At 43.0% G+C, this 12132-nt stretch overlaps 1 protein-coding gene across 1 annotated transcript in view; it reads left to right on the forward strand.

Annotated features, from left to right (window-relative positions):
• The window catches only part of LOC311235155 (PDZ domain-containing protein 7-like), a 44289-nt gene continuing 32157 nt past the window's right edge, over positions 1 to 12132 (forward strand). The window contains exons 1-4 of the mRNA XM_084322513.1: positions 1 to 77; positions 885 to 1110; positions 3850 to 3987; positions 6824 to 6998. Of these exons, the coding sequence (XP_084178639.1) occupies positions 948 to 1110; positions 3850 to 3987; positions 6824 to 6998 (476 nt within the window). The 5' untranslated portion in view covers positions 1 to 77; positions 885 to 947. The remainder of the gene's footprint in view (positions 78 to 884; positions 1111 to 3849; positions 3988 to 6823; positions 6999 to 12132) is intronic.

The following is a 12132-nucleotide window of genomic DNA, read 5'->3' on the forward strand; positions in this document are numbered from 1 at the left end:
CATGGACAGGAATGGACCAAAGTGTGACTCCAAGGAGACAAAGAGTCTATCATCATGTCACAACATCATCTGCACTGGTGAGATCTAGTCTGTCTGTCTGTCTGTCTACTACGGTATCTATCTATCTATCTATCTATCTATCTATCTATCTATCTATCTATCTATCTATCTATCTATCTATCTATCTATCTATCTATCTATCTATCTATCTATCTATCTATCTATCTATCTATCTATCTATCTATCTATCTATCTATGGTATCTATCTACGGTATCTATCTATCTATCTATCTATCTATCTATCTATCTATCTATCTATCTATCTATCTATCTATCTATCTATCTATCTATCTATCTATCTATCTATCTATCTATCTATCTATCTATCTATCTATATCTATCTATCTATTGATTGATTGATTGAAAACTTTATTAACAGATTGCAGAATGGGTACAATACAGTACAGCTCAATACACACAATTGTTAAGGGGATGCAGACCAGAGAAAGACTTTCGTCTTGTTTACATCAGGGTCCCCCATTTTCAATTCATCATAGATCTATCTATCTATCTATCTATCTATCTATCTATCTATCTATCTATCTATCTATCTATCTATCTATCTATCTATCTATCTATCTATCTATCTATCTATCTATCTATCTATCTATCTATCTATCTATCTATCTATCTATCTATCTTTCTATCTATCTATCTATCTATCTATCTATCTATCTATCTATCTATCGATAACCCACCTAACAGGTGTTGCTATCATTTCACATTTATCCCACTGTCAACTTCATGTATAAACATTTCAACATTTAGGGTTCCTAAATAACTTCTCAGGCAACCCCCTTCTTTCACTCCCCCCGCCACCGTAGGCTCCTCTGTCCAGCTCTGAGCCCCTGGAGGAGTGTGTGTGAAAGGGGACCCCGCCAGTGGCCATGGCTCACTCGTCAGACCCGTCCCGCAGGGAGGCGACCCCCGGTACCCAGGGGTCACACGCGGCTACGCGTAACCTCCTCAAGAAGAAGGAGCAACGCCGGCGTGGAATCCGATCCTGCTCACCTATGGGACGGGTCATCCTCATCAACTCCCCTGTGGATGGTAAGGAGCCAGGGATGTAGTGGAGGGCAAACCCACCGAAAGTCAGGTGACCCGCCTTTTTGTTTGTTTACAACCAGGGATGTAGAGCAGAGCAAACCCACCTAAAGTCAGGTTACCCGCCTTTTTGTTTGTTTACAACCAGGGATGTAGAGCAGAGCAAACCCACCGAAAGTCAGGTGACCCGCTTTTTTGTTATCCACCATTTTCTTTGTGAAATAGAGTTTACCCAGCCTTCTCAAGCTGCTCTGCCAGATTGTATTATTGGCACCATGTTAACACTTTGAGTGCCACTCACAAGATATCTCGGGTTTTTAATAGTGACGTTGAATGCCATTTCTCGTATTTTTTTTTATTTTTTTTTTTTTAGCGATCTGAAAAATTATTGCATCACCCGAGCCTACCCGAGTATAGCCGAGCGGCGCCGGCGATCACTGTGGAAAAAAGCGGCCCCTGTCGTCTCCCAGATGACATAAGTGATTTTGGAATGGACTCAATGAAAATGAATGGGGAAAAAAATCCGGTACTCCACATTTTCCAGTTCACTGATCCAGCCGGGGTTACCACAGTTCATTCTGGAACCTCAGATCCCCGCTGATCATGGAGTTCTACAGTATCGCGTTGGATCCATACCATAGCTGTCAACCCTACCGTTTTTCCCGGGATTCTCCTGTTTTTTTTTACCCTCTGCACGCCCTTTTCACGGTTCACGGATTGGCACGTTTTTTGAAAAAAAAATGAAAAAAAAAAATAATTTTTTTTTATATATAATTTTTTTTTTAACTAATAAAATATATGTGATCAAGTCCAGCGTTTGTGCTGACATGTCTCCATTTTCATTTTCCAGATTTTTCCAGGTTGTGAAAGTACAGAATGTAAGCTTTCAAATGATGTGTCATACTTTGAAATCTGAGAATGTTTTGAATATCATGTATTCATTTAAATCTTGTAACTCAGTCTGTTGTCTAGAACGCTCAAGGGGAGGAAATGCCTCTGATTTTCACACTTCAGCTAGTTTGGGGGGGGGGGGGCGTGGACAACTACCCTCACCTGAATGCGTCCATTGTTAACGTTAATGACTCTCTCTGTGTGAATGCCTTTACCTGGCTCAGTTAATCTGAATCCCAACGCGCAGCTCTATTCAGATGCAAAAATACCCCCCCCCCACCTCTCCTCTGTGGAGAGTACAAACTGTTTCAAAACAGTTTTAAACACAGAATTCTTACAATTAGTTATTATATCTGTTCGCTGTTATACTAAATATGTTCTTCATGTTCTAAGTGGTTGCCTAGTGGAGATTTAGGATTCACTGACTGTACACTGTAAGAAAAAAAGCTGCAAGAAAACTAAATGTCTGGCATCAATGGTTTCCAAATACTGTCAAATTACAGTAAAATCAAATACATTTACAGATTACAACCTTTATTTAATGGTTAATATTTTGATACAAGGTAATTTACTGTATTTTTATAGCATTTACACTTAAAGTAGGAAAACAAAAGTAATCTGTAAAATAATACAGTGAATTTCCTTAACACAGGTTTTGACCAGCAGCAGATGACAGCGACGAGGCAGCTCCATTGGAAGGGGGCGGGGCCGGGAGGGGGCGGGGCTAAAATGTGCATGTTTTTTCTCCTGCCAATGTTGACAGCTATGATCCATACACGTATCGATTTTTTCGAATGGTGATCAGGAATTGGAATATACCAGTTGGATACCATCTGATGTCAGGTAAGGACTCTATGTTATCAGTGTTAGGATAATCAGAGTAAGTTTGATGAAGATATAGGCTGTTTTGTGAAATGTCTTCTTTTTTTGTATTTTATTTGTAAGAAATGTCTTCTTTCGGTTTCACTGTAAAAGTCAGAGAGGAAATCAACGAGGCGATTATCCGCGCGCGGCCGTAATGTGCTTGCGTGCACGTATAATATTAATCATCTAGCGTTTATTTGAAAACGATTCATAAAAAGGCCGACGAATATCAACGTTGTGGAATATTCCACTAAAAGATGATTTTCATAGAATGCTGCAGAATTAGCTGTTTTTTATATCAAAACGGGGGCTTTTCTAACTGCTCTGAAACGGAAACGATGCGATAAAAAAACAATCTGCCTTGACAGCACTGACTGGAAAATAGTCTTTGATAATGCGATGGGCAGATTAGACACATAGCCATAATTTAAAACATAGATTAGGCGATATTAACGTTAACATTGGCGCCGATGGTGGCATTCAGCCGGTAAAAAGGAAAACCAGGCGTGGCGCTCAAAGTGTTAACGCCCCTTTTCTAGAACGCATTGTTGTCAGCGAATGATGTCCCCCATAACATCACTATGTTGTCGACTAGCAACATACAGCGATGAATATAACAGATTTACAGTCTTTTAAATATTGGCTAGCATAGAATCCCAAGTCAAGTAAAATGTGTTTGTATAACCCAATGTCACAATGGAACAATATTCTCTTACCGTAACCCCCAAGTCTCTTGGTAACAAGATTATAACAGGTGTAACATGGCTGCTACTGATGGGCAACAGTTACAAAACAAAACAAAATAAATCTCTGCTGTATTGTTCTCAGTGAGTTGGCTAAGTATCTCAATTAACCGTTTTAAAGTCAGCGAGGTAAGGAGGGTTCAGTTAAGTTCAGATCAGTTATTCTCATTTAAATGAATGTACCAATCCAACTCATGACACATTTAAAACTCCATGTTGGAACACCTTCCTACGTTGTGCTTGTCAGGCGGGGATGACTGCGAGGACATCCATACCATCACAGTGGATAAGAGTGTGGACGGCAGACTGGGCTTCAGTGTGCGTGGAGGCTCAGAACACGGCCTCAGTATATTTGTCAGCAAGGTGGAGGATGACAGCACAGCAGGTAAACAACCCCCCCCCCCCCCCCCTCTCCTTCAGTTCATATAATTTAAATTATTTATAGAATTATGAGCTGCATATATGTTACAAGACACATGCTTTGTGGTTAACTAACAATGAATAATACAGTATGTACATGTATGCATGTATGTCTGTGTCTGTCTGTGTGTGTGTGTGTGTGTGTGTGTGTGTGTGTGTGTGTGTGTGTGTGTGTGTGTGTGTGTGTGTGTGTGTGTGTGTGTGTGTGTGTGTGTGTGTGTGTGTGTGTGTGTGTGTGTGTGTGTGTGTGTGTGTGTGTGTGGGGACTCCCCACTGGGGAGCAACGTCTCACTTCGATTAGTGCTGAACTGCATATACTATAGGCTACAAGACACATTCTGTGTGGTTAACCAACAATGAATAATACAGTACGTCCACGTGTGTGTTTGTTTGTTTGTGTTTGTGTTTGTGTGTATTAGTTTTATTGATACATATGGATACAGATGTGATGCATATAGATACATATGGTATGGATATATGATTTGATTTGATCTCAACTTATTTTATTTGGATCTCTTTTAGCCTTATTGGGGCTATTGGATTATAATGAATGCATACCATACCCGTTCATTCAAACGTACTGTTACAATACAGTATAGATGTCTGCATGTATCTGTGTGTGTGTTTCCATACTCATACATATGCACACTCTCATGTGTGTGTTTCTGTATTAGGGGTGTAACGATACACACATTTTCAGATGCGATACAAATCTCTATTTTAACACGTTGGGTGCCGTTAACTCATTCAGAGCCACGCCCCTTTGACCATATTAGGGCTAGCGTGCCAGTAAGGAAGTCAATGGGAGAAATTTGCGAACGCCTAAACTATATCTTAAATTATGGGACTAAAACACCCCTCGCTTATCAATGACTTGCTTGCAGTCAACATGTACGAAACTGATTGTTTTTTCATTGGTACATTTCCGTGTTATACCGTTTTGAATACGAGTATAGTTTTGGAGATTTTGGAGAATTCCAGAGAAATCTGCGATAATAGCCCTTTACTGGAATACACAAAACACGTTGTCATTTTTCGGCTGATTTATGAATCGTTTTCAAATAAACGCTAGATTATCGATATGTGTACTTATGCACGCTAGAGAAGCTGGCTGAAAAATCGATTATCCATGCCGTGGATACGGCTTATGTTACGCGCGCACACACACACACACGCGCGCGCGCACACACACACACACGCACACACACGCTGCGATGGCGGTGATAGGAACATCTGATTACCCCAAGACTGGTAACATAGAGTCCTTACCTCAGATCAGATGTTCTGCAAAAGGATTAATCCAATTCCTGATCGTCATTCCAAATATTGATCGCGTTTATTGATCCAACATTATAGCACCAAAACACATAATCGAAAGCTGCTCCGAGCCTCCCCAGTGAATGTGGTAACAGAGATGGGAAAACCCCCGACGGAGTTTTTCTCTGATGCACAGTCCCATCCAATCCAATGATGTGCAATACCATCCGGGAGACGATAGGCGGCGGTATTTGCCCTTTTCGAGCTCAGACCCATTCCCAATGACAACGTCAGGCTGGATGGATGAAAAATGAATGGATATTGCTAATAAAAGAAATAACGATTAAAACCAGAGTTTCCTCGGGTTTTGGCACTCAACGCATGGCGAGTTAACCCGACTAATCTTGTGGTTGGCACTGAATGGGTTAACGTAGAACTACGTTTCTGTCGCCCCAACCGTTGAGTGCCGGAAACGTAGATCTAAGTTTTTCTCACGGTATTTCTTTTAATCGCTATTGCCATTCATAATTCAGCGGGGCACCTTGTGCATACTGTTCTGAGTGTGTCTGAGCTGGCAGACGGTCTTATACCGCCCTCTAATGCCTTCGGCCATTATTGCACCCCATTAGAAACGGGTTAGTTTCTTTTCTCTACCGAGCTGCGGCGTAAGGGCGGGCAAAACACACGCTTGTAGGGATGGTTTGGACAACTGACCCCACCCGCCCGTTGATGTGCAATGCCCAACAACGTCAGAGACAGGATCGCTGTGGATAAGTGGAATGGCGATCAGATAATTGGATTGTTTTTTTTGCATTACATCAGATACAAGGTAAGGACACTATATATAAATGTGATCGTTGATCTGATATTTATTTCTACCGCGATTGAAGCTATCTGTGTTTTATGTGTGTGGCTGGAAAATGACAACGTGTTTATTGAATTACACAAAAACGCTGTTTTCACGTCTTTTCCCTGGAATTAATCAGAAGCACCCAAACTATATTCATATTGAAAACGGTATAAAACGGAAATGTACGGATGAAAAAAGAATCTGTTTTTTGCACGTTGACTGGAAGCAACTCACTGACACTCGACGGCGTTATTAGACCCATAGCTATACTATAAAATATAGGTTTAGCTCTACAAACTACAACTACGTTTACATGGGGTTAATGGACGGCAAGGGCAGGTCACTTCCCGGAAGGGGCGTGGCACTCAATGTGTTAAGGTCACGATTTGATTTGATTTATTTTCTGCATTAAAATCTATTCATACTACAGAGCTCTAATTATAGATTCTACTATATATACTGTACTGGCTCAGATTTATATATTTTTTTCAAAGTAGCTAACTATGAAAATGAGCCTTAAACATTATGCTAATAGCAGTAGCCATACCAACAACCAGTTAAACTGAGAGAAAGACCTAGGGAAGATACCGAGAGGAGGAGGATCGTCAAAATCTACCGAATGTAAAATCGAACCTTTGATTACAAATCTAGATCGTTACAGCCATATTCTGTGTGTTCCCCTCTGTGCCTCCAGAGCTGGCAGGTCTGTGTGTCGGTGATAAGCTGGTGGAGGTGAATGGGATCAGTCTGGAGAGCATCACCATGAGCAGTGCTGTGAAGGTGCTGACCGGCAACAACAGGCTGAGGATGGTGGTGAGACGGGTGGGCAAGGTGCCCGGAATCCGCTACTCCAAGGAGAAGACCACCTGGTGAGGAAGCACCTTGTGGAAACAATTATTTACCTACATTATACCTGAAAAGGGTAGGTGTTGTGGTATAGAACTTCCTAGTAAGCTAGTATGAAATGTTTGGCATCTATGGAATCTTGATTTATCCCCTTTCCCAGTAAGCTGATTGAAAACTTTATCATGGTATGAAATGTATGGCATGGTATGGTATAGCTGGTATGAAATGTTTGGCATTTATGGAATCTTGATGTCTGATATTTCGTTTCAACCTTTATTTAAAATCGTAAGCTTCTGAGGTTTCCCTCATTTACAGAAACGATGATTGTACAAAATGTAAACAGTACATAATACAGGTAGTCAGTATGAATGAATGAATGAAAACTTTATTTAACAGATTGCAGAATGGGTACAATACAGTACGGCTCAATACATACAATTGTTAAGGGGATGCAGACCTGAGAAAGACGTTTGTCTTGTTTCCATCAGGGTCCCCCATTTTCAATTCATATAGACATTTATGACATACATAACATACATGACATTTATGGCATAGGGACATATAGGTATTTAGTACTGATACATTTGTGACATAGGCGGTATTCAAATATACAGTACTGTTACCCCTAGATCCTGACAGAGTATATACATATGATGGGGAGGGGACTGTACATTAGGAGGGGGTGGGTGGGTGGGAGGGGAATATACATACGGCGGGGAGGGAATATATACATGCGGTGGGGAGGAGACTGTCTATTAGGAGGTGGTGGGGGTTTTGGGCATTTACGGTGGCCAGTTTCGAATTGCAGCCTCCCGTAGGTGCTCTTTAAGGGCGGTTTTGAATGTGGGCAGGGATTCACATTCCTTTACAGCTTTGGGTAGGGCGTTCCACATTGTTGTGGCATAATTGCGAAACGTGTTTAGTCCCTTGTTTGAGCCGAATCTGGGTTTAACATGATTTGTTGAGCTTCCTCTGGTGTAGTGGTTGTGGTATTCACTGACCTTTGGGAAGTATTTTGACATGTACATGGGCACCCCGGTCGTATAGTGTATCTTGTAGACCAGGCCCATTGCAAGTTGCTGTACTCTGTCGTCTACTCTAAGCCATCCTAGGTTGGCAAAGTGGGCAGGGGTGAGGTGGGTTCTGGGGTTCAGGTCAAGTAGTAGTCTGACCAGTTTGTTTTGTGATGTTTGTAATTTTGTTTTAAGCGCCTTTGAGGTGCTTTGGTACCATGAGGTGCACGCATAGTCATAGTACCCTTGAATGAGTGCTCCTGCCAGAGTCCTCAGGGTATTCTTGTTTACCAGAGAGGAGATCCGGTACAAGAATCTAGTTCGTTGGTTGACTTTTTTTATTACATTGGATGCCATTTTGTCACAGGAAAGATTTGCCTCTAGGATGGAACCCAGGTAGGTAATTTCGTCTTTCCTTGTGACAATATTGTCACCCACTGTAACTGAGAAGCCGTCGGTCTTGCTGAGTTTGTTATTTGAACCGAAGAGAATGGACTCTGTTTTGCCCATGTGTAATGATAGTTTGTTATCAGCGAGCCATATGCAGATTTTGCCTAGTTCCGTGCTGAGGGTTTTTTCAACCTGCAATTTGTTCTTGTCAGAGACCAGCAGGGCTGAGTCGTCCGCAAACAGGAACAAGTTGCAGTCACAGGCTGACGACATGTCATTTGCATAAATTAGGAAGAGTAGCGGTCCTAGTATGCTTCCTTGTGGAACACCACAGCTCACTGTGAGGGGGGGGGATAGAGTACCGTTTACCTCTACCATCTGTTCTCTCCCCTCCAGGTAGGATTGCATCCAGCTCACTGATAGGCTATCAAAACCAATTGCTTTTAGCTTGTCCATTAGAATGGAGTGATTGACAGTGTCGAAGGCCTTTTGTAGGTCCAGCATGACCATGCCGCAGTATTTGCCAGCGTCCACCTCTTGTTTGATGTGGTCGTTCAAATAGAGGAGGCATGTGTCAGTGGAGTGGGACGTTCTGAAGCCAGATTGGAATTCGTAGATTAGGTTTTTTTCCGCCAGGTACTTTTCGACCTGTTCGTAGACTATTTTCTCCATGACTTTCGAGATGGAGGTAAGAATAGAAACAGGGCGGTAGTTGCCTGGGTCTAATTTGCTGCCCTTTTTGTGTAGAGGGGTCACTCTCGCAATTTTGAAGTCCTTGGGGACGTGCCCCTGTTTTATAGAGAGGTTTATTATGTGTGTGATGACTGGGGTGATGGCGGCTGCTGCGTCTCTGAGGAATTTGGAGGGGATGTTGTCATGGCCAGTGGCCTTGTTAGGTTGGAGGGCGCTCAATTTTTTTAGTACCTCATCGGTTGTTACCATTTCAGGTTTGAAGTCGTCTTTGTGGACCCCTAGGTTTTTGTAGTATGCTACTATGTGTTCTACCCCATAATGCCCTGAGTGGGAGGGTAGTTTGTTTACCAGTGTTGTGGCTATGTTTGTGAAGAAGATGTTTAAGTAATTGGCTACATCCAGCTTGTCTGTGATGAGCGTGTTGTCCGTCTTTATGTTTATGTTTGAGAATCTGGTTTTAAGTTTTTTACTGCAGCCTAGTTGATTATTGAGTAATTTCCAAAGTTCGCGGGGTTTGTTTTTGTTTTCCTCAGTTTTGTCGTTGATGAAATTTCTTTTTGCGGTTCTGATCATGGTGTTTACGTCATTTCTTAGTCTGTTTCTTTGGATTTTTAGTTCAACCACGTGGGCTTGGAGTTCACTGTTTGAGCTTTTGGAAAGCTTTGTCTGACTTTTATGAAGTTCAGAGCATTTTTTGTCTCTGGTTTTCATAGCGGCCAGTATTTCAGTGTGCATCCATGCCTCAGCGCGATTTTTAACCCTGGTGGTTCTTATCGGTGCCATGTTGTTGAGTATTGCTGTGAATTTGGTTTTGAATCCAAGCCATGTTTCTTCAACCTGTGTACCACTGAGCTCATCTGACCAGTCCAAGCTCCCCAGTTCTAGGTTAAAGGCCTCTCTAGAGTAAGTTTTGAGGTCTCTAGATGTGACTGTTTTGTGACAGCCGGCCTTCTGTTTTAGCTTTTTGCGGGTACAGAAAATCATATAATGATCACTTAACCCGCATGCTATCACCCCTTTACTGGAGATCATGGACTTGTCAGAGGTCAAAATGAGGTCAATGGTGGTTTGTGTCGAATCGCATACCCTTGTGGGTTGTGTGATTAGCTGGCTGAAACCGTGCAGGTCAGAAAATCTACTGAAGGCCTTGAAGACGGGTGCTGATTTACGCAGCATATCCGTGTTCCAGTCCCCAATAAGAATTTTTTCTACCCCCTCCACCCCAGCTAAACACCCATCAAGTGTGTCATAAAACCCACTCTGTTCTGGTGGTCTATAGATTGTGCCTACTAGTACCGGTTTCGCCCTGTCTAATAAGATTTCAATCCAAACAGTTTCAATTTCATCATGGTTAAGGTCAGTACGGTTGATGTATTTGGTATCCTTGTGTATATACACACAGACGCCACCTCCATACTGGTTCCTATCCCTCCTGACTATTGAGTAGTTTTCAATTTCAATCTCTGGATCCTGTACAGATGAGTCTAATTTTGTTTCTGTGAAACACAATATGTTAGCCTTACCGTTTAAAAACAACTGTTTGATTTCAGCCAGTTTCGGTCTCAGGCTATTTGTATTCAGATGAAATATGTGAAGTCCATTTTTGCTTGTAATAAGTTTGATGTCGTCACAGTTGAGGTAACTCTGTTCCATTGTGTCCTGTCCTGTGGTGGGGGGAGGGGGGGCGTTGTTGCTGTTTGTGCCGTGGGTGGGGAGGGGGGGGAGGGGTGATGCTTTGTCCTTTGCTGGTGTCTGTATTCCTTTGTGTGAAAGCCCGCGATGTGGGGGGGGGGGCTGGTTGATTACAGATATGTCTGATTGTACTCCATTGTGGGGGAGGGGGGGTGCCTTTTGTCCTGGCCTCGGCCCGGGTAGACTTGCTGGCATGGCGGCCTTGGCGGGGCCAGCCAAGCTAACCGTCGGGTCCTTGGTGGTCTCGATGTCCCGCGCCGCTCTTCCTTTAGCCACTCGCCGAGTCCGCTGGGGCTTCTGTGAGGGTATGTCGCCGCTTGCTGGTCGGCTGGTGCAACTGCTGGCTGAAGCGTCAATTGCGTGGATGCTGTTGATCTCCGGCGCCGGTGTGAGGAGCGATGCCTCGCTGTTTTGTCCCCGCGACGTGCTGGGCGCCTCGGTTGTGAACCCCGGTTCCTTCCCTCTCGCTGTGGCCTCTCGTGGGTTCTTTTGCAGGGGTGGCAGAGGAGGAATGTTGCCGTTGATCATGTCGTTAGCCGCAGTATGTGTGGGTAGCCGTTGATCTGTTGTGCTGGCTGCTGCTTCTTGGATCAGCAGATTTGACTGTAGTCTCTGGTTCCGTGTCATTACGGGACCAGGGTTCTGATGAATGTCACCCGACATGAGCAGGTATAATAAAAACATTGATCTCTTATTACACTTGCCTGCCGGGGGTAATTTCTTTCGTTCCGGATTTGCAGTAAGTACTGTGTGGATGGTCGTGGCTCCGAAGGCAGGATGTTTCCTCTCCGAGCCCGTTAACAAATAGAAGTCGCAATGGGACTGCTGTTTTACGTTTTCGCTATCCTCCACTTCTGTCTGGAGTTGCTGCTTGAGTTGTGAATTCAGGTACAAATCCATAATCCACAGGAGGGAAAGTAGAAAATGCGCAAAGTACTTTGTTGTTGTTGCTCTGTTGCGTTGGTTACGGGAGCTACGTAAAATGCGACCGTCCATGTTGAAGCCGTCCATGTTGTAGTAGTCACACAATGGTCTGAAATCATATGTTTGATACAACCGGCTTCGCTCTAGCTTAGAAACTGAGTCTGCTGTGGCCAGTAATGTCCTGCCATTTTGGCCAGGTCTTGCTCGAAAAAGAGATCTTTGATCTCAAGTGACTACCTGGTAAAATAAAGGTAAAAATAAAAAAAAAATTATGAAAGATGCTCCACCATAATTTTCCAAGTCAGGGAGGAGAGTAATTCCAATTTCTTTTTTCAAAAAAAGAGTCTTGAAAAAGGGGGATAGTCTTATAAGTCAGGCCAATATGGTGTGTCTCTGATCTTTTTTTGCCTATTCTTCTTTAAGATAAGATGTTCCTTTATTAACC

This window comes from Notolepis coatsorum, assembly GCF_963971535.1.
Source record: "Notolepis coatsorum genome assembly, chromosome: 10".
NCBI classification, from domain to species: Eukaryota; Metazoa; Chordata; class Actinopteri; order Aulopiformes; family Paralepididae; genus Notolepis; species Notolepis coatsorum.